This window comes from Aquarana catesbeiana, linkage group LG04 (genome assembly GCF_042186555.1).
Source record: "Aquarana catesbeiana isolate 2022-GZ linkage group LG04, ASM4218655v1, whole genome shotgun sequence".
NCBI lineage: Eukaryota > Metazoa > Chordata > Amphibia > Anura > Ranidae > Aquarana > Aquarana catesbeiana.
Window position 1 is genome coordinate 632,384,810 of NC_133327.1, and position 23,797 is coordinate 632,408,606.

General features: G+C 42.5%; 1 protein-coding gene across 2 annotated transcripts in view; it reads right to left on the bottom strand.

Moving 5' to 3' along the window:
- Positions 1–23,797, bottom strand: part of SPATA17 (spermatogenesis associated 17) — a 262,104-nt gene that overhangs the window by 142,474 nt on the left and 95,833 nt on the right. For both annotated transcript variants that reach the window (XM_073629180.1, XM_073629179.1), the window contains exon 5: positions 9,549–9,652. In XM_073629180.1, the coding sequence (XP_073485281.1) occupies positions 9,549–9,652 (104 nt within the window). The remainder of the gene's footprint in view (positions 1–9,548; positions 9,653–23,797) is intronic.

The following is a 23,797-nucleotide window of genomic DNA, read 5'->3' on the forward strand; positions in this document are numbered from 1 at the left end:
GATAAAGAAAAAGAAGAGGAAACAAGAAAGGAAAGGGAAAACAGAAAAGGTTAATAGAAAAGTAAAAGGGAAAAAAAATAAAAATAAAAAGGTTATTAGTAAAAAGGGGTTATAAAGCACAAAGAAAAAAGGAAAGAAATGGACATGAAAAGGGAAAACAGAAAGGGAAAAAGAGAAAAGAAAAAGGGAATATGAATAGGGAAAAGGAAAAGCAAAAAAGAAAATAGGAAATGGAAAAGAGAAATAGAAAAGGGGGAAAACAGAAAGTGAAAAAAGGGTAAAGAGAAAATGAAGGACAATTAGAAAAAGAGAAGGAAACTTAATTAAATGGGAAATTAGAAGGGAAAAAAAATGAAAAGAGGAAAAGAAAAAAAGAAAAAGAGAAAATGAAAGTGAAAATGAAAAAAGAAAAGAAATAGAAAATGAAACAGGAAAAAGGAAAGAGAAAGGGAAACATGGAAAATGGAAGTGGTAAAAGGGGGAAAAAAATAAAAAAATGATTTAAGCAATCAGATTCCAGCTATTTTTCGAATTCAGAATGAAAAATGCAAAGCATTCCACATAAAATAGAATGTATTGAATGTCCCACTTGCGTGGTAATGGTATTTTTTTATAGCAGCTGACTAATTGCCATGGAGAACATACTTTCCTTTTCTGTCCAGTCTCATCAGCCAGTCTTAACTTAATCAGTAGCATTGCCAAAGTTAACCTGTCACAACAGTGCATTCCATTTTAAGAAACTCTTATAATTTTCCCATATATTGCTCAAACCAGCCTTTTCAAAACTTTTTACTCCAGAAGTACCCTTGCAGCAGTTTTTAGGGCTTAAGGAACCTCTGCTAAAGATTATACAGACATCAGCATTAGTGTGATCAGTGGGAGAGGTGTCCCTTACAGAGAGAGAATGCCTATCCTACACTGGTGGTCTCTAGGAGAAGGGCCCTCTTATGCTGATGGTTAGCATGAGAAGGGGCTCCTTAGATTGATGTTCAGAGGGAGAGGGCCTCCTTACATGAAGATTAGTGGCAAAATGGTATGTGGCAAAACATTCCCCTTACATAGGGGGTGATTAGAAAGAATCCCCCCCCCCCTTTCAGACAGCAAAAGCGTTGCTGTCCCTTGTTACCTATCTGAGAGCCAAGAGGGGAAGCTCCACTGGTCCAACACTCCTGGCTCTACTGAGTGATATCAGCCCTGGAACTACAGTATGCAAGCACTATCAGATAGAAGCTTAATCAGCCACTGCTCAAAGAACCACTAACAGCCTCTGAAGGAACCCTAGTTGGGAAAGGCTGGCTTAGGTCCAGTGTCAATGGACGTTTGTTGATGTTAGCAACTGCTTCTTTCACCATGCAAGTCTATAGCAATGCAAAAGCAGCTTGAAGTGGGTCAAATACAGGTCAGAAAAAGGTTAACTGCAGGTCAAATGCACCTGTCAATAAATGCTTAATAATCTTAGAAGCATCTCAAACTGCTATAAAAAGCATGTTGCGTTTGATGTCTGAGATCTGTCAACAATGGCCCTTAAACTGAAAACAGCAGCTCCTTCATATACACCACTATGCATGCTGGGCCTAGAGACCCTTTAAGTGCTGCAAAACAAAAAAGTTACCTTGTGCGGAAAAAGCCGTTAAGCAATTTCTAAGCAGGTTATATGTCACTGAATAGATTGCAGTAAAACACCTTCAAAGTTCAGTAAACCCATCTTCATTTATATTTCATTATCTGGAAACTCCTGTGTAACATAAATTGACTCACAGCTAGCCAAGGGCTGCTTGTTGTCAGCTGTTCTCCTGAGGGGGAATTAATCTCACTCTTTCTCACACAACCGAGTATCAGCAGGATTCTTCTAACTTTGGTTGAAGGGACCTCATAGTTTACTAAATAATAATGACACCAGTAAGGAATTTAACATGTTCATACTAGACCAATTATCTGTCAAGCTAAAGAGCAACTCCCAGCAATAAGTCAATCAATGGGTTACCACTGCTACCCAGGAAACACTGCCATTATGCTACAATCAGAATGCCTAAAATGTTAAGCTGTAAATTAAGTTCTACATATGTTGTAGTTGAGTGCTGTACTGTGATAGCCAATGATCAGTGCACAAAGCTTAGAGTTGAAGCGATACCCCTATTGACTGATTTATTCTCTAACTCCCAGCTTGAACTGCCATTTCCCCTCCAAATGGAGCAGCCCTACCCCCTAGATCTACTTCCTCCATACATTTTATTTTACTACAAACCTATTACTAGTGAAGTGAGAGCAGTTTGATTTGGGTGTCTTGTGGTGAAAACGTAGAGAATTATTTGTCTTCAAATTATTTGTCTTTTTCTTTTTTTTTTTTTAGACATATTGCTCATAATAAGATTTTGCTTAATCTGCTAGATTCCAGCAAATATCTGGTGTAAGGTCCTATTCGATTGGACATAAATTGGATTTTTGCATAGGATTTTGGGCTAGATACACTATTTAAAGTGGAACTTCACCCCAAAAAAAGTTCCACTTGTTTTTATCCTCCCCCCTCCACTGCCACATTTGGCACTTTTTTTTGGTTTTGAAAGGTACCCGCTCCCACTTCCAGTCAGATGCGCTGCGGCAATGTGAGCTGGAAGTTCGCCCCCTTCCTTTCCCCGCAGTCTTCAGGGACACATCATACGTCCCAGAAGACACCGGGACCATTCACAAGGTGCAGTGCAGCTCGCACATGTGCAGTAGGAAGCCGGCTGTGAAGCCGCAAGGCTTTACTTCCTGTTTCTCTTACTTGAGATGCCGGCACCTGCACCCGAAGCCATCTGAAGAATCGGCTCGGGTAAGGACATCACTGGGTCCCTGAACAGGTAAGTTTTCTTATATTAAAGTCAGCAGCTATAGTATTTGTAGCTGCTGACTTAAAATTTTTCGAAGGGCCACGACCTGGTTCTACTTTGCTGCAAGCACATCCCCATCATCTGGGACCCTGGTGCAGAAGCAGGCTGTGCATTAGACTCCAAGCTCTGGGGAAACCTGAGCTGGCTTTTTACAAGGACCCACTACCATAGAAACCTGACACTTATACTATGGACATTAATATACAGTTAGTCCCACTTTGTGGCTTTAACAGCCTCCACTCTTCTTGGAAGACTTTCTACAAGATCTTGGAGTGTATCTATGGGAATTTGTGCCCATTCAATTAAAAAAAACATTTATGAGGTCAGGTACTGATGTTGGATGTGAAAACCTGATTTGTAATTGACATTCCAATACATCCTAAAGGTCTTCAGTAGGGTTGAGGTTAGGGCTCTCTGCAGGCCACCTGACTTCCTCCACACCATTGATGTATAGGGAGAGGAAGAAAAAATTTGGCTGCACACCACCATCGAACCACGATTTGTTGTGTCAATAAAGTTTGCCTCCAGGACATGGGACACAGAAAACAGGTAGTGCGTTTCCCACTTAACTCGTGCTTTTTCAAAACTGGTTCGATGGTGGTGTGCAGCCAAATTTTTTCTTCCTTTTCCTAATACCACAGTGATGAGCTGGGGCTAGCACCCAGCCCATCCAATCCATCTGGATTACTATCACCTGGAGCAGCATTTTCTTTGTCTGATCTATGTATAGGGACACAGTCATGCTGGAACACGGGTCATCCCCAAACTGTTGCCACAAGGTTGAAAGTGTAGAATTGACTAAAATGTCTTTGTATGCTGTAGCATTAGTAGTACCCTTCACTGGGAACATCAGAACTCAAACATGCAGCAGGAGTGTCCACATACTTTTGGCCATATAGTGTAGTTGTAAATTGTAGATTGTACAGTCCTATTGAATTGTGTTTGAGAAGCTTAAGATCCCGTCTAAAAATCAAAGTCGTGCCTGAAAATTAAATGTCAATCATAAGAGGGCAAAAGCACAGAATTTTTGTTTTTCTATTTTAAGACCATCTGCAGTAAATTGTATTGTTTGCATTATTTGCTGCTGGAGATTACGCAGAATTCACTATGAATAATAATTAACTATAAATAAAAGCAGCAATAGATTCTGTGCTTGCACTGGTGCTTCTCTGTGTTTACAAACTGTTTACAGCTCTTCGTGTCCTTGAGAAGGAAGACAGGGACGGCAGTCAGTGAGAAAGTGGTCAAGATACTGGAGTTCATAAATTTTCTTGAACATCGGATGAGTTCAAAGAATTACCATGTAAGAAAGCCTTACAGAGGGAATTTATCTGATTATAGCGGTAATAATTACCCAGCTGTTTATTGCAGATAGAGAAATAATTCATGCAGGCAATAGGCCGTGGTGGCAATGACACTCCGCATTTAGTAAATATGCAAACCGTTCACTTCTAATTAAGCGAGCAAGAGGATGCCCTTATTAAATGGATAAACTAAAAGTGCCTCCCTGACAAGTGATGAATTGTTATGCCGCACAAACTCTTGCCACAGAATTATTGGCATGAACTTGGGGTTTAACTTCATTAAGAGATCTTATGGGATAGTTAAATGAGGATGGACAGCAGAACAATGCCTTTCTGACAGCCAATAATATGTCTGAGTTTAATGAAACTGCACCAAATTTGACTAGCTTCGAGGATGCTGGTGTGACTTTCTGATCAGAAATCTGCAACTTCAATCAGCAGAGGTTGGACTGTGAGGATGTTTTTATTATGGAATAAAAACAATATACAAGTAGCTGCAAGAATGTACCTGTCCTGCACTGTCTATAGCAATGAGCTTTTCACATTGTGCCAGTGGATGGCACCACCTCTTAAAGTGACTTTAAATCCAAGAACACATTTGTATATACAGTATCTCACAAGAGTGAGTACACCCCTCACATTTTTGTAAATGTTTTATCAAATTTTTTCATGTGACAACACTGAAGAAATGACACTATGGGGGTTATTTACGAAAGGCAAATCCACTTTGCACTGCAAGTGCACTTTCAAATGCAGTCACTCTAAATCTAAGGGGTAGATCTGAAATGAGTGGAAGCTCTGCTGATTTTATCATCCAATCATGTGCAAGCTAAAATGCTGTTTTTTATTTTCCTTGCATGTCCCCCTCTGATCTACAGCGACTTTACTTCCAAGTGCACTTGCAGCGCAAAGTGGATTTTCCTTTAGTAAATAACACCCACGCTATGTGGGCATCACAGTGGTGTAGTGGGTAGCCTAGCAGTAAAAAGGGTTGCTGGTTCAAATCCCAACCACGACACTACCTGCCTAGAGTTTGCATGTTCTCCCTGTGCCTGCATGGGTTTCCTTCGGGTACTCCGGTTTCCTCCCACACTCCAGAGACATGCTAGTAGGTTAATTGGCTTCTGTCTGAATTGTCCCTAGTATATGAATGTGAGTTAAAGACCTTAAATTGTAAGCTCCTTGAGGGTATGGACCGATGTGAATGTACAATGTATATGTAAAGCGCTGCGTAAATTGAAGGCGCTATATAAGTACCTTAATAATAATAATAATGTAAAGTAGTGAGTGTACAGCTTGTATAACAATGTAAATTTGCTGTCTCCTCAAAATAACTCAACACACAGCCATTAATGTCTAAACCACTGGCAACCAGTGCTGTCTCTAGGACGGCACTTTGCGGGGGGCAAAAAAGCTGCCCCCCTGTCCTCCCGAGTCCCGCCTCACACGGCTGCCTTCTGCAGTCCCTGGTGGCTTGCTGTAGTGCGCCACTTGTTATGAGCAGTATGGAGCGTACTTGGCCAGGTGGGGGGGAGGGACCCCCATAGAGCGGCCGATGACCATTCAACTGGCAGAGGTAAAACCTAATGCTCCGTCTACCCTCCTCCAGCATCCTTAGGAGAGAGGAGTAGGATGTGAGGAATGCCAGACAGTGGCGTCGCTATGGGGGTGTGGGAGGGGGGTGGAACACACCCTGGTGACACCATCCAGGAAACAGTTGTAGTGGCGGGTGCTGTCGAGCCCCCCCATCAGTGAAGCGGTGACAGCGCAATGCTTCTCAGCTGAAGAGAACTCAGCAGGGGCGAGGCGAGCTGCGGGCTGTCGGAAGGTTTACTCCTATTTTCCTGTCAGATGCGCAGAATAAGAGAGAGGTCTCTTTTCAGATTCACCACCCAGCTTCCTGCCCGTTTTTTCCCCTCCCCATTGGCCACAGCGGAGGCCAATCAAAAGAGACTAGGGGAGCATCATGGGACATGTAGTCACAGAAGATTGGCGACCCCATTGTTCTCCAGAGGGAGCCGGCTACACCCCCCCCCCCCCCCAGCATGCACTCTGCTGAGGGAAGAGAGAGAGATCCCAGGAACAAGCTGAGGAAGTGAGCACTACACTGTAGCAGCCATTTACAAGAGACAGGAAAAAGAAAGAGAGGACTGTGCTGGGGGAAGCCAGAGAAAGTGCCAAGCTTCCCAGAACCACCGGAGAGAGCACCACGCTGCCCAGCATCACCAGAGAGCGCGCCACGCTGCCCAGCACCACCAGAGAGCATGCCACGCTGCCCAGCACCACCAGTGAGCGCCATGCTACCCAGCATCACCAGAGAGCAACACGCTGCCCAGCACGACTAGAGAGCGCCACACTGCCTAGCACCACCAGAGATCGCCACACTGCCCAGCACCACCAGAGAGCGCTGCCCAGCACCACCAGAGAGTGCCACGCTGCTGAGCACCACCAGAGAGAGCACCACCAGAGAGAGCACCACGCTGCCCAGCACCACCAGAGAGCGCCACGCTGCCCAACACCACCAGAGAGCACCACGCTGCCCAGCACCACCAGAGAGAGTGCTACACAACACATGGTGAGTGAAAAACCAGCTGTAGGGATCATTGCTGCGTTTCCGCTGGGTCTGGCAAGAGGGCCTGTCGGCCATTATGCATTACTGATTCTAGGGAATGAGTGGGGTGACACCATGTTTTAACGCACCAGGTGACATCCGATCTTCCCATAGAGGACAGAGGGGCTCTGACAGGTCCATCTCAGCAGAGTGAGCAGAGAGGGACCTGTCATTCGCCTGCTCAGCGGGGATCAGCACAGTGATACGGGGGGGGGGAAATCATCAAAACGGATCAACCCTGTGTGAAAGGGGCCATACAGTATCATCTCATGAGATAATTTACGAGAGCGTGTTTAGGGGTGGGGCAGGATAGGGGTTGGGTGGGGCAAGTGGTGGTGAGTAACTCTTAAGGCCTGGCTAGTGGCTCGGGACTTGAAATTTTGAGGCCTGCATTGTACATTCACATCGGTCCCTACCCTCAAGGAGCTTAGGTACCCACTTTTAATGTACAGAGAGAAAGAGGTGGAGCTCTAAGAGGAAAAGGTGGAGCCTAAAGAGAAAGGGGTGTGGTTTACAGATGACTGGGTGGGTCTTAAACAGAAAAGGGTGTGGCCTTGACAGGAAGGGGTGGGTCATATTTAAATTAGGAGGTGCACAAGTTTAGTTAGACCTATGGCAGCACAAAACCTAAGTACACCACTGCTGGTAAGAAAAGTGAGTACACCCCTAAGTGAAAATGTCCAAATTGGGCCCAATTAGCCATTTTCTGTCTCCGGTGTCATGTGACTCATTAGTGTTACAAGGTCTCAGGTGTGAATGGGGAGTAGGTGTGTTAAATTTGGTGTTATCGCTCTCACTCTCTCATACTGGTCACTGGAAGTTCAACATGGCACCTCATGGCAAAGAACTCTCTGAAGATCTGAAAAAAAGAATTGTTGCTCTACATAAAGATGGCCTAGGCTATAAGAAGATTGCCAAGACCCTAAAACTGAGCTGCAGCATGGTTGCCAAGACTATACAGCGGTTTAACAGGACAAGTTCCACTCAAAACAGGCCTCGCCATGGCCGACCAAAGAAGTTGAGTGCACGTGCTCAGCGTCATATCCAGAGGTTGTCTTTGGGAAATAGACGTATGAGTACTGCCAGTATTGCTGCAGAGGTTGAAGGGGTGGGGGGGGGGTCAGCCTGTCAGTGCTCAGACCATACTCCGCACGCTGCATCAAATTGGTCTGCATGGCTGTCATCCCAGAAGGAAGCCTCTTCTAAAGATGATGCACAAGAAAGACCGCAAACAGTTGGCTGAAGACAAGCAGACTAAGGACATGCATTACTGGAACCATGTCCTGTGGTCGGAGGAGACCAAGATAAACTTATTTGGTTCAGATGGTGTCAAGCGTCTGTGGCAGCAACCAGGTGAGGAATACAAAGACAAGTGTGTCTTGCCTACAGTCAAGCATGGTGGTGGGAGTGTCATGGTCTGGGGCTGCATGAGTGCTGGGGAGCTACAGTTCATTGAGGGAACCATGAATGCCAACATGTACTGTGACATACTGAAGCCGAGCATGATCCCCTCCCTTAGGAGACTGCGCCGCAGGGCAGTATTCCAACATGATAACGAATTCAAACACACCTCCAAGAAGACCACTGCCTTGCTAAAGAAGCTGAGGGTAAAGGGGATGGACTGGCCAAGCATGTCTCCAGACCTAAACCCTATTGAGCATCTGTGGGGCATCCTTACACAGAAGGTGGAGGAGCGCAAGGTCTCAAACAGGAAGTGCAATTATCACATCACTACACACTCAAATAGTTCACACAAACACAATATACTCCCCAATCTCTGTGCTATGGCCATGCAGTATACATCAAACAATTATATAGTATTTCTTAATCAATTGTTTGATTAAGAATGATAACTACCTTGTCCTGCAATGTATATTGGTTGAACTCAATGGTATTTTTTGCAACCTGGATAACTATCTATATTAGGGTCAACACTGCCAGACCGTAAATTTGGTGGTTTCATTTTTTTTTTTTTCAGGGTTTTTGTTTTCACCTGGTACTCCTGGGAGTAACACACTACCTTTCCTAGAGTGGCTGCACTTTTTTCCTTCCACTGTACCTATGGGGGGAGCCATGGTTACTCTGCTGATTTGGACTGCAAAGCGGCCTCTATTATTCCTCTGTAGCCTACCCCAGATGGAGGTTTCGTTTACATCCTCCAACGCAATTCACTGTCCTCACTATCACAACCTGGAGAGTTATGTACCACACTGGAGTGACTTTGTGTTTACGCAGATGTGGCAAGACGATTGGTACAAGGCATGTAAACAAAGCCACGGCTGGTGGAAGGTTCTAGTATGTCAGATATGTGTGCCTGCATTTGTGGTCTACATTAGGGTGTATATTTATTCTCAGTAGCAAAAGGGGCATGCACTTACATGTTCACCACAATAAGCAGTCAACCTCCCAAATGTTTTTGATCTTTTGGTTGCTGGTGCCTGTGATCTCTCGTAGGTAATCACCGCATAGCGATTACATGCAAAATGCTGCAGCTGCAATTAGCTGCGGGAGTCGGCAGCCTCCTATTGCTTTTAATGGGGCTGCCTCATGCAGCTAATGGCCGGGACTCCACGCTGGTTTCCTCACAGGTTTGAATGTAGCCTTTGACAACCTTCACAAGTTCATGGTTTCTTAAAGAAGAATTTATTTTCTTGAACATTTACTAGTGATTCTTATGCATTTTTTAATGATATGCCCAAGTTCAGGTTGCCCAGGTTTAGAGGGTTAATTTTTGTTGGTGGATGTTCATACTCCTACTCTTACCTTACTAAATGGTTCTTAAAGGCCACACCTTCCAGATATTTCTTCAGTGCATAATAATTGTGTACAAACTTCCGGACATAGTAACCCCTCCACATCTTCTGTATCTATTAAAAAAAAGACGTGATTAGCATCAACTTGACTACATTCAAAATACTTAGAATGATTTTCTTTATTTTTTATGCCATCACATTTCTTCTTGCTTAGCAGAGAACACTAAACAGAACACTAAACAGTATATAGCAGTACCTACTAAAAAGTGCTTACAGGCTAATGCCTTGATCATAAACAAAGGCATTTGTACTAGAATTTCCTCTTCAAGTGCACCTTTTAGGTACGTTTGAGTACATTTCTAACATATCACAATATACAGCAACATTATATATAATAGTATAATTAAAAAGCAGTCCTTGAGCTCCAGTCAGACATGTTTAAACACAGCCAAGAACTGCACAGACACCAGCAATTACATGATTGCATAGCTCCCAACTGTCCCTGATTTTGAGGGACTGTCCCTGATTTTGAACAAAGTTCCTCTGTCTCTCTTTCCTCCCAACTTATCCTTCATTTTGGTCTGATTTGTAAAGTTGTATATAAAATGCACTTTTTATATTTCAAAAAGTGTTTCCCAGATAAACCTTTCATCAAATGTCTAAATTGCTGCATTTGTAAATTTGTAAAAAAAATACTTGCGAGTTTTTACAAATAATTTTTTTGTATAATTCTCCTTTAAGGGGGTGTGGCAGGGGACGTCTCCTATGCCTATATATTTTTGCTAATAGGTGTCCCTCGTTCCCATCTCAAAAAGTTGGGAGGTATGTGATTGTCATCTCTGGGCCAGCATCTATTGCCCCGTACACACGATCGGACTTTCCGACAACAAAACCGTGGAATTTTGTTCAAAGGTTGTGGGCTCCAACTTGTCTTGCATACACATTTTTGCTAATAGGTGTCCCTCGTTCCCATCTCAAAAAGTTGGGAGGTATGTGATTGTCATCTCTGGGCCAGCATCTATTGCCTTGTACACACGATCGGACTTTCCGACAACAAAACCGTGGAATTTTGTTCAAAGGTTGTTGGCTCCAACTTGTCTTGCATACACACGGTCACACAAATGTTGGCCAACAATTAAGAATGTGGGAACGCGGTACCGTACAAGATGTATGACGAGCCGAGAAAAAGGAAGTTCAAAAGCCAGTCCATCTCCTTCTGCTTGATTCCGAGCATGCGTGAACTTTTGTGCGTCAGACTTGTGTAAACACGATCGGAAATTCCGACAACAAATTTTGTTGGCGGAAAATTTAAGAACCTGCTAGCCAACATTTGTTGGCAGAAAGTCTGACAACAAATGTTCGATGGAGCATACACACGGTCGGACTTTCAGCCAACAAGCTCACCATCAACATTTGTTGTTGGAAAATCCAATCGTGTGTACGGGGCATTAGTCCCGAAAGAAGATGCTAACCATGGATGATATTTGAAAGTGACCCTGTTGTTTCATGGATAAGAGGAACCTGCAAGTTTCCTGCAAAATAAAAAGATACACCTTTCTGGCAGGGAGCAATTGCAGTATTCGCTCTCTTACAGAACTCTAGGCACTGCTGCTTTCTGACAATTCCAGATAGTGTGTACCCCCTTGGCTGCTGTGGTTTCTCCTAACAACTGATGTGTATAGAATAGTGACATAGTAGTCAGTGTGAGGAACCATAGCAGCCAGAAGGGAACCTTATCTGACATACCCAAACATGGCAGATATCAGCAGAACATGGAGCCTGCACAAGAGCGAAGACTGGGGTTGCCCCTGGCCAAAAAGGGAGGTATTGATCTTTTGCATGGGGTTTGAAGTATAAAGTGCAGAAGATTAAGTCCTGAGAGATCACTTCATGATGGCCCCTTTTGCAGGTATAGCTATGTAAAACATTAAAGATAAGTGCCTACACTGTTTAAAATCCAGCAAGGCAATGGGGTTGATTTATTAAAGGCAAATCTTGGAGTGCACTTGTAGTGCACAGTGGATTTGCCTTTACTAAATAAACCCAAACGTCTCATCCGGCTCTGCACAGCCTCAGTTGATCTGTATTCTCGGTACTGTGCCAATATTCAGCAAGTCACTAGAGACCGATCAGCTGACAGCCTAAAGATTTACTGCTGCGACATCAGCAACTGTGAACCTGAGCACTGTCAGCTACTGCAGCCTTACCCTCTGAGCCAAGGCATACAATCAAGGCTAGAAATGCACACATTTTAATTACAGAAGGTGACATATCGTTTTTGAGACTAAGGAATGGGGGAAAATATCCAATAAGGAAGTGCCTGCTATGGGCTTCAACAAAATGGCGGCCTCCAGCAAGAAGAAATATGATTAATACTGGAGGCATTTTACAGCACACACAAATTTTGGTAGCATAAATATTAATGTGGAATGTTCCCTGTTAAAGAACATCATTTTTGTCAAGTTGTTATGGGTTAAATTTGATCAGTGAAGCAACAGGGTCGTTTTAAAAAATATGTCTCCGTCCTTGTGGAGAAAAGTTAAGAGGAAGTCATTGTCAGGGGAAATATAGTGATCTCTTTGTGAGCAAATAAAGTCTTTCATGTTACTTACCATGCATACATTTAACATAAAAAACTATATTTGTCCCCTAATATAGTAATAGTAATGATAAAAGGGGTCAATCAATTAAAGGATTCTGCATGCGATATGAAGTTCACCTGACTAATTTTTCGGAAATATCGCATGAGATAATAGGAGAGTCAAATTATCAAACTAAAATATTAAATGCAAGGTAAATACCGCAAAACAAAAACAAAAAAATATATGATAACTCATTAAAGTAAATTCCCTAAACACAAACATTCGTTACTTATCACCTTCCAGTAGGTAGTCGGTATTTTAGCAAAAGTACAAAATAACAATGAGGTGAACTCTGCACTGGGCAGCAAGTTAAAAGTATACAATGTTATATCAGTGTGGAAATGTTCTGCCCTGATCTCAGAAACGAATATAAATTGTAATATTTCATCACAGGGAGCGTGTTCCGTGAATGAAAGGATACTAAAATATTTTCACAGTTTCATAATATTTCTGTGTGCATTCATTAAGTGCTGGTTCACACAGAGTCAGACGACTTTGAAGCCGCCCCCCCCCCCCCCCCGCATAGTGCGACCTTCTTTAATAGAAGTTAATGCAAGCCGCTCCGAAGTCACCCCAAAGTAGTACAGGAGCCTTTTTCTAAGTTGGAGCAACTTGAGTCGCTCCCATTAGAACGGTTCCATTGTCAGGCGGCTAAGTCGTCTGACAGGTCACCCCAGTGTGAACCGGCACTTACAGAACTATCTTCCTCTGGTGCAGGGTTAGCATGTAAACAAATAGCTAAAAAAACAGCAAAAATAACACTAAATTTAAGTGATAAATATCACAAAACATAAATATTGAATGCATTTGGTAAATAATGCATGTTTTTTTAGTGGATTGACTACTTTTGAGATAAATACTGCATGAGTTATTTTAAAGCAGAAGTTCAGCCTAAAACAAACTAATTCTAAATCTACTGGTATCCACATTCTAAGACGAATTTATCTAACCCTGTAAAGCAAAAATCGCTATACATACCTTTTCTGCAGCCGAAGCGGTCCGGTCTCCAGCGGCGGATGCTGTGTGGAAGAGACAGCCGACATTGGCTGGGAAATGGGAAGTGACGTCACCTATAGAGTTACTATAGGGCTTCTGTTGTTGGCTTCCTCTCCTGCACACACCTACACAGCATTGCCGCCGCTGACAGCTTAGCATGGGACCGGATTGGCTGCAGAAAAGGTATGTATAGTGATTTTTGCTTTACAGAGTTAGACAGATTAGTCTTAGAATGTGGCTGCCAGTGGATTTAGAGTTAGTTAAGCTCCATTCACATTTACTGGCATTTTGTGGGTGTTTTTTAAAACTTTTTTGCAGCTTTGTACAAGCTTTTTTTAAATTGTTTTAGAAGTGTATTACAAGTGTTTTACAGCTTCAAGTGTTTTTGTTTAGCCAATAGAAAACACTAGGGAGAGGAGATGGAGAGAAAATTAGGGGTGGAGAGCTGCTATTTGAGCAGAAAATGCTTGTAAAACACTCAAGTCAGGTGTTCCTATTGAAGCCAAAAATGCTTGTAATATCCCAAAAAGAAGCTCATGTACTTTTTGAGCTTCAGGTATTTTGCTTCAGGCGGCAGAACACTCATATGTGAACAGGGCCATTGAAATTAATGGGATTTGGCTTGTTGAGTGTTTTAGAGCTACAAGCTTCAGGGTGGGTTCCCCGCATTCAATTCATAATAGCAGGAGATTTTGACCAGCTCTCTATGAAGACAGTTCACATATCTCTGCTTCGGCTCCGGTGCGAATTTGCACGGGGGTCCTGTGCGTCTTTTGGTCCATTTTAGATCCGAATCCAGCCACAAATTTGGGCTGAAATCGGACCTGAAACGGTGACGCACCGCACCCTTGCTGTGAGCCGAATGCAAAGATAGTGTGAACCCAGCCTCAAGCAGTAAATTGCCCAGATGTGAATGGGGCCTTAGCTTTAGGCTGAACTTCTACTTTAAAGTGGATGTAAACCCAATGTCATCCTTTCTAAACTACTGCCATAGGGGTTATCTATAAGGATATACATGCCTCCTGCATGTATCTTTACCTGTCAATTGTCTCCCCTCTGTCTGTTATGAGACCCAAAAGACTGCATATTCTGTGGGTGGGTCTGTTGTCTGGAGCTCGGTGGGTGGAGTCGTGATGTCAGTAGACTCCCCGCCCACCTCTACACTCCCCTTGTCAATATGCATTTTCTCCTGTGTATTTCTAACGCTGAACTTCTGCTGAACTTCTGCTATGATCTCTAACATCCAGTGAAAAGACAGGAAAGTAACCACATGACTTCAGCATGCCAAATCATGCTGAGTTGTGGAACAGCCAATCCTTGCAGAGCTGCTGAAGAAAGGAGTGGGGGAGGGAATTAAAAAATACTGCATGTCTCTTAGGCCCCTTTCACACGATCGGACCGTTCAGGTCCGCCTGTCAGTTTTGACAGCGGACCTGAACGGGCGCTCCATGTTAGTCTATGGAGCGTCGGATGTCAGCGGAGACATGTCCGCTGACATCCGACCCGGTCCGATCCGCTGAAGAGCAGACGGATGGCCCTATGTCCAGGTCCGTCGCTGGCGGATCGGATCGGGAGAGATCTGACGAAAACGGACACGCTGTCAGTTTTCGTCCGATCCCTCCATAGGCGGCAGTGGCACCTGACAAGCCCCTCCCCGCTCAGTGAGCAGAGAGGGACCTGTCATCCGCCGGCTCAGCGGAGATCAAGGACAGATCTCCCGCTGAGCCGGCGGACCGAGGCGGGCTCCGTAGAAACGGAGTCCGCCTCATGTGAAAGGGGCCTTAGGCTAGTGCACGAGATGTAAATCACCTGTCACTCACAGCAAGGGGGAGGATTTGACAAAGTTTTTCTCAGTTTGTCAAGAATTGTCTCACTGAACAATAAAAGAGGATTGCTCAGAGCTGGATTAACTCTGTGTGGCAAGACTGGGCTCAAATGATAGGAAATCTTATACTCTACAGTATGATAAAAAAAATCGGGTTTACATCCACTTTAACTCAAAAATTCATGCAATATGAACCAGGACGATCATATAGGACTTTTGTTCAGACTGCAAATCTGATGTTTTTCAACATTTAAAGGCTGCAGGTTTTGGATGGGAGTTATGAACTAACATAATTAATAAAGGATAGCAGCCACAGTTCCTGTGCATATGGCTACTGACATGGATACCAATCAAAACAACATGGGGATCTGGAATAAAATAACCTGTTTGCTATTTACAAACATTCAGCAACTCAAATCTGTGTCAACTAAACATTCTCAGTTTATTATCTATGAAATCCCAAGGTCCCTTTCCTCAGAATAGCTATTTGTTTCAATCCAATTTAGGTAATATTCCGCTTAAGAATCTTCCTACCCAAGTGCTGTGCAGGCCATTTATCTACGGGCGGGAAACTCATCTGTACCTTAGTTGCTCAATTTTCTAGGCTTTACGTGTCCTTCTGTAATCAATTTACATCCTCCCCTGTATTTACCCTGACACATAATTTACTATCATCTACGCAAATTGAAACATTATTCACTGTTCTCTCCTCAATGTCGTTTGTATAACGCATGTTAAATAATAAGAGTGCCCAAATGAATTGCGGTAGAAACATATTATATTGGCGATTGTGAAAGATGTTTTTTTCTGCTAATACTACGTTAATAATACCTTTACAAATAATGGATTTTAACCTGGTTCTTCTGTCTTTGTGACTCTTGATGGTCAACGTCAAATAAGAATGTCACTGTTCTTCAAAAAATCCTGATTAACAGTTTCAGATTTACCTACAGTAAGTTCGTGTCACTGAAAGCGCTCAAGCTTTACAAATCAGGATTTAAAGGAGAACTATTAATTACCTTTTTTTTTTGCTTGCCAGGTATGGTTCTTGGGCGTTAGTAGGAAAAATGATTTATGTTTGAAAAATTGGGAGATAACTGCACTGTCAGCGGATTCCCAATGTCTGTTGTGCCTATGAAAGGTCAGGTAGACCTTCAACAATGGCAGATAGTCAATTATTGTATTGGTAGACAGCTCGTCAGTGAAATCATAAGTGCGTATTTAATATTGACAAAGATGGCTATAGTTAATCTGGGGGGGGGTCTGGCAATTTTTTTAATTGATATCTTGGTACTTCTATTGTCCTTAAAATATACAAGACCCCACTGCTATTGAATTTGAGTCATAAAGAATCATTTGTAGGCATTTAGAATATATAAACGATGACATCTTCGACTATAGATTTTAGGATATTCTTAATCTTTGTCTCTTTCCAAAAACAGGATGAAAACCGCACTAACATTCAAGGTCATCCTTTATTTTGCCCTTGTCCACAAGGATGTTACTTTTACATACTTTTTGTTCTGTCCAGTTTCAAAAACAGAACATAATTTAGTTAGGAGAGTTCTGAATCGTACAGCCCCCATACTCTTCAGTGCTCGTCCACCCCTTTCCTCAGCCAAACATTTATTTTTGTGTAGTTAATGTTGGAAGCATGACTGAAAGTTATAGAGTTACTACAACTTGTACTGCATTGTACACCATGACCCTGGCCGACCAATACCAGTTTACAGGAGAAGGGATAGCAATGTGCCTTCCTCCCAATGGTGATGGGAAGAGATGGGGGAAGGCCATCCATAAACTTCCCCCAGATGTTTCTGTCTATTCTTCAATGTGTGAGTTTGGTTTGCATATGAGGGTGCAGGAATACTTTAAACCCATCGCTATAAGACACAGGCAAGAATTTAAATTGAATTTCAATTATAATTTTTCAGGCTTATACATGGAAAATTGAGTACCGTCCATGATACTTTTTTTATCTACACTAACATATAATTTTTCACGGACGAGCTTTCGGGATGTGTCCCCTTCTTCAAGGTCCAAGCAGTACTGATTCACTAAAGTCTTAGCAGAAGGTAAAATGTTAAAACAAAACAAAAACAAAATCTCTGAGGGAAAGGAAAAAGAAAAACAAACACATACAAATCAATGTGTATAGCAATGGTAATAAAGCTATCAGCAAGTGAGATAAGATAGAGGGAAAGCTATAGACTGGAGGGGGGGGGGGAATGATAGTCACAGAGGGGGTCAAAAAACTTTAGTATAATGGGTGAGGAAACCAATATCTAAATTTAGGCCATTGTTTTTTGTGTCAAAAAGAAGTATCATTCTTAGTTCAAACGTTTTCCTGGATAGTTCTGAAATTCCCTTTAAGAACTAAAACATTGAAGTCTTCTATAGTGTGGTCTGGTTGTGAGAAATGATATCCCACAGGTGTGCAGAAACTGTCTTCCTTATGTTCCTTGATGGTATGTCTGTGCAAATTTATCCTCACTTGCAACTTCTGTCCTGTTTCACCAACATAAGATCCTTATGTCAGGCTTATACATAAAAGATTTATGTATGTCCACTTATTTAGCTTTACTGAGTCACCAGAGTGCAGCTTTGTCACTTGCCTGACCTAAGACATTGGGGTTGATTTACTAAAGACAAACAGACTGTGTATTTTGCAAGTGCAGTTGTTCTAATCTAGAGCTTAGTAGAAAATACCCAATCACATGCAAGGAAACTAAAAAAAAACACACCATTTTTCTTGCACATGATTTGATGTTGGAGGTCAGCAGAGCTCCCCCTCATTTACCAAGCTTTTGAGAAACTGCACTTACAAAGTGCAACAAAAGTGCACAGGGTCCCCCCCCCAGTAAATGAACCCCACTGTCTTCAACTGTTCATAGGGGCTAGTCTACTCAGGCTTTTGCGACCGGTTTTACGACCACTTGCTGACTGCCCTATAGCACTTTTACTGCTACAGGGTGGCAGCTGTGCACAGGATTACGTATATATATATACATGATTGCGCACTTCCGCCTGTAGGGGGCACTCACGCACCACCAGCGCGCTGCTTCCGCACTCAATGTCCGCCGGCACTTGGCGATTGTTGGGCAGAGACTCAGAATGGAGCTCTGCCTATGTAAACAAGGCAGAGTTCCATTCTGACAGGGGAGAAGGGATGGATTCTGTGTTCCTGCAAAGCAGGGACTCAAATCCATTTCTTCCCCTAGTAAAAGCAGCACACAGAGTAAACACAAACACTGGCTAGGCACACATTTAACCGGTTGATCACCCTAGATGTTGAACCCCTTCCAAACCAGTGTCATTTATACAATGACAGTGCATATTTTTAGCACTGATCACTGTGTTAGCGTCACTAGTTCCTGCAAAGTGTCAAAAAGTGTCATACCATTACAGGGCGGAAGCAACGTCAAAACGTCACTTCCGCCCATAGCTCTTAAAGAGCCATTTAAAAAAAAAAAAATTTAAATGACAAAAAAATATGTATTTTTTAAATTGCATTTTAGTGTAAATATGAGATCTGAGGTCTTTTTGGCCCCAGATCTCATATTTAAGAGGTCCTGTCATGCTTTTTTCTCTTATAAGGGATGTTTACATTCCTTGTAATCGGAATACATTTTTTTTTAAAGAACAGTGTAAAAATAAAAAATAAAAGGTAAAATAAATAACAAAAAAAAAAATGTAAACGCGCCCTGGCCCGCCGAGTTCATGTGCAGAAGCGAACGCATTTGTAAGTAGTGTCCGCATATGAAAACAGTGTTGAACCCACACATGTGAGGTATCGCCACGATCGGTAGACCTCCTCTGTAACTCAAAACATGCAACCTGTAGAATTTTTTAAACATTGCCTATGGAGATTTTTAAGGGTAAATGTTTGTCGCCATTCCATGAGCGGGCGCAATTTTTAAGCGTGACATGTTGGGTATCAATTTACTCGGCATAACATTATCTTTCACAATAAAAAAAAAATGGGCTAACTTTACATTTGTCTTATTTTTTAATTCAAAAAAGTGTATTTATTCCACAAAAATGTGCACTTGTAAGACCGCTGCGCAAATATGGTGTGACAGAAAGTATTGCCAAGACCGCCACTATTCTCTAGGATGTTAGAAAAAAAAAGTATGCTTGGGGGTTCTAAGTAATTTTCTAGCAAAAAAAAACTGTTACTAAAAGTGAGGGTAAATCCAAAACTTTGACCCATCACCAGAGCAGGAGGTAAGGGTAAATTTTCCAATGTGGAAACATGTTCAGGTAACAATTGCCTAAGAGGGGATCTCCCTCAGTTTAGAAAGATTTCCTTCCCATTTCCTGTTGTGTTTACACGAGACAAAGAGTAAAGAAAATATTCCGCAACTAAACAAAAAAGGCAAATAAAACCCATCAGGGATTTTCACCATTCCCTATTCTATCCAAAATGTACTTTTTTGCCATTCTGAGATCAGGCTGTGCTTTGCTGTAAGACCTTCAAGTCAATGTCAGTCCGTAGCAAACATATTGTAAACACAATGCAAACACATTTTAAAGGCATCTAAATTGCCCAAGTACATTACCTAATAATAAAAAGTAAAAACATAGTTAAAGTAAAATGTCAGGTACAGTAAAAGCACTCCGTGAGTTACTAACGTTACACTGAAACATGGTAACTGTGCTAAAGTCCAAAAGCTCGCTCAACTTACCTTATCAAATTACTCTGTAAGGCAACTTTCACACTGAGACACTTTACAGGCACTACAGCGATAAAAACAGCGCCTGTAAAGAGCCTCTCCTGTCTCTCCGAGGGCTTTCACACTGGAGCGGTGCGCTTGCAGGATGGTAAAAAAAAGTCCTGCAGCGCTGTATACACCGCTCCTAAAGTGCCCCTACCCGCTAAAAAGACGGTACAGCTTTACCACCGACGCCTGCCCGCCCCAGTCTGAAAGTAGCCTAAGTCAATGCAGCTAAAATTTCATAGACCATCTATCAAGTTCAGAAAAAAAGGGTCATGTGAGTGTACTTCCAGAAGGCTGTGCTGTATAGCTTTTTCTCTCTACTTTTTGCATCATCATCCACCTTCAAACTTCCATGGAAAGTGTGAATTTGCTTGGTGGTTGAGGGAAATTTCTTACTGGCTTTTTTAATGTAGTGCTACCCCCATAGGACAGGTTTAGTAGATTGATCAGAATCCTTTCTCTAGTAGTCAACAGGCACAAGATCATAGTCATTCTTTGGCTCAATGAACAGTCCAGGGGTTTTCTTTTTGGTGTTTTTATTTTTGGTTAACTTGGATAGGGTTGAAGAATTGAATGGGATTCTCCAAAACTATGTACAAATAGGAGGACACTTATCTTTCATAGAACTAGAAGCCTATAGAAAACTTGAGGATAGTATTCCTCCTCTGGTAGACAGTCCAAGCAAAGTCCTTTCGCTGGGAATTAACCACTTCAATACTGGGCACTTTCACCCCCTTCCTGCCCAGGCCAATTTTCAGCTTTCAGTGCAGTCACACTTTAACCCCTTCAGATCTGCAATATAGCCGAATGACGGCTACAGCACGGACCTTTGCCGGGAGGCCATCAATAGACATCCTCCCCTTTGCACGCTGCCTGCGCGGCCCCTGCAGGGCGCGCTGTGATCACCAAGTCAATGAGACTTGGGTGATCACAGATCTGAGTAAGGGGCCATTCCCGGCCCCTTACCATGTGATCAGCTGTCAGCCAATGACAGCTGATTACGTGATGTAAACAGAAGATCAGTAATCGTTTGCGTGAGGAGCTGTCAGCGTGAGGAGAAAAGAAAGCTGATCACCGGCTTCTGTGCAAGGGACATTGGTCCTGAAGAGGAAGATGCACAGCCATCTCATCTGTGCCAGTGTCACCTGCCAGTGCCCACAGTGCATATAAGTGCCACAAATCAGTGCCCACCAGTGCATAACCCTGCCAGCAGTGCACCTATCAATGCCCACGAGTGCCACCTATTAATGCCCACCAGTGGTGCCAATCAGTGCCTCATCAGTGCCACCTAGCAGTGCTGCCTATCAGTGTCACCTACCAGTACTGATCAGTGCCCATCACTGCCACCCATCAGTGCCCATCACTGCCACCTATCAGTGCCAGCTATCAGTGCCAGCTATCAGTGCCATTCAGTGCCACCTATCAATGCCCTTCAATGCCACCTATCAGTGCCCACCAGTGCCCCCTCATCAGTGCCCACCAGTGCCGCCTTATCAGTGCCCATCAATGCAGCCTATTGGTGCCCATCAGTGCAGCCTTGTCAGCGTACATCAATGAAGGAGAAAAATTACCTGTCTGCAAAATTTAATAACAAAATATAAAGCGGATTTGTATTTTTTTTTTTTAACTTTCGGTCTTTTTAAAAAATGTTAACAAAAAAATAAAAAACCCAGAGGTGATCAAATACCACCAAAAAAAGCTATATTTGTGGGAAAAAATGATAACAATTTCATTTGAGTACAGTGTTGTATGACCGCGCAATTGTCGTTCAAAGAGTAACATCGCTAAAAGCTAAAAATTGTTCTGTGCAGGAGGAGGGTTTAAGTGCCCAGTAAGCAAGTGGTTAAATGACAATTGCGTGGTCATGCAACATTGTAACTAAATACATTTGTAATAATTTTTTTCACACAAATAGAGTGGAAAAAAAGAAAAGAGAAAAAGGCAGAAAATTGTGAAAAAAAAACAAAACTTTTCCTTTGTTTCTGTTATACAATTTTGCAAATAAGTAATTTTTCTTCTTCACTGATGTGTACTGATGAGGCTGCACTGATGGGCACTGATAGGCTGCATTGATGGGCACTGTTGAGGCTGCACTGATGGGGCTGCACTGATGGGCGCTGATGAGGTGGCACTGATAAGGCGGCACTGATGGGCACTGATCTACGACACCGATATGTTGCACTGAAGGGCACTAATATGTTGCACTGATGGACACTGATAGGCTTCACTGATGAGCACTGATGGGGCTGCACTGATAATCAGGGCACTGAAGACCAGTGCCCTGATTATAAGTGTAAATGTCCCCTGTGCTGGGGTATGTTCTCATGGGATTTAGCATGCTCAGCATTGTCTTGGATCTTGCCGTAAGGATGATGATGTCACCCCCACAGTACAAAAACTGGTGGAATTGCTCTGTTTTTTTCCCTACTGTTTTTTTTTTAACATCAAAGCAGCTATTTATGATTAGGAAGGGGCCCTGATTTACAGGCATACCTCACTTTTAAGTACGCAATGGGGTTTATTTACTAAAGCTGGAAAGTGCAAAATCAGGCTCACTTCTGCATAGGAACCAATGAGCTTCCAGGTTTTATTACCAAAGCTTAATTGAACAAGCTGGGGTTAGAAGCTCATTGGTTTCTATGCAGAAGTGAGCCTGATTTTGCACTTTCCAGCTTTAGTAAATAAACCCCATTGTGTACTTAAAAGTGGGGTATGCCTGTATTAAGTTTCACCTTGTGAAACTGGGGTGGCCTGCTATATCGATTGCTGGATGAAACGCTGAAGTAGAGAGAAAATAGGCTGTGCCCCCTGCATGCACCTAAACACCAACTGGAGTGACTGGAGAGTTCCTTTAATAAAAATGTAAACAGAAATAGGGCTCTGTTATGTATACTTAAATACTGGGAGAATGTGTGAAGTTAGTTTGTTAACAGGATTTTTGCACTTGGTAAAAAATCCTTTTTTTTGGAGTTCATCAAGGGACACGGGATTAGTTGAATCTGAGATCTTTGGAACACCCCAAAGCAATCAAACTGAGGGGTGGGGAATACAGCAAACAACAATACCACCACCCCACAAAACAAATAAAAACAACAGTGTAAATGCTAAGGGCTGCCTGCAGGACCTTACACCTGAAGCTTTCATCAGAGAACCAGATGGTGGCCTACATACAGTTTATACATCGCTAACTGCTGCTGCATTTGTTAGGTGAAGGAAATAGTTTCTCGTACCAGCTCAGTCCAAACAAAATATTTAAAGTTCACCCCCAGCCTGTGACTGGACAGAGAAAGGAGAAGCAGCACAGTGATGAGTTCATCATTCTGTCTCTCCTCCCATGAGCATGCTCCTTGTCAGCACATAAATGATAGCCTCCTTGTGCTGCTTCTTCCTCTCCCAACCTGAGCTTGGCTGTATAGTACATTGCTTGCATTTAATAAATACATTTGATGTATTAAGGAAAACAGAACTGAATTAATGTGCATCTTGTATATATGTCTAGCTTTTAATGCACATAATATATTTTTAAATCTATTGACATTTAGAGCAATTAGAATTCGTTTTGTAGTATTTGGAACAGAACAGTTGTCATGGATCAGCATATAACGCATACTGTGAGCTCCGCAGATTACTACTTGTTGTCTTCTTGTCTGGTTTTAACAACTTCTTTTGCCAGTCAAAATAGTGATGCGTGTTCCTCATTCAGTAACAGATCAGTGTACATTGTCTTATGCATAAAATGTATTCTAAGCACTAAAACAAATGGCAGAAAAGGTCATATATTAAAGCTGCTCCTACAAAAGATGTATTTTCTTTACAAGGGTTTTTTGTTGCCAAAGCTCGATAGACTAATTACTAGCATTAAGATGTTGGTTCACATAATAGCCGAATAAAGTCATGATATTATGGGTCTGATTTAGGGTTCTGTAGGGCTATGGTTATAAAAATGTAAATCTGGGCCAGTGCTAAGTAGAGTCCAGGGAGCTGACAATAGCAAGAGAAGCTCTTTTTTTTTTTTTTTTAAATAAGACAGAAAATATATAACTCCGAGATCATTTTATTGTTTAAGCAGGTTCAC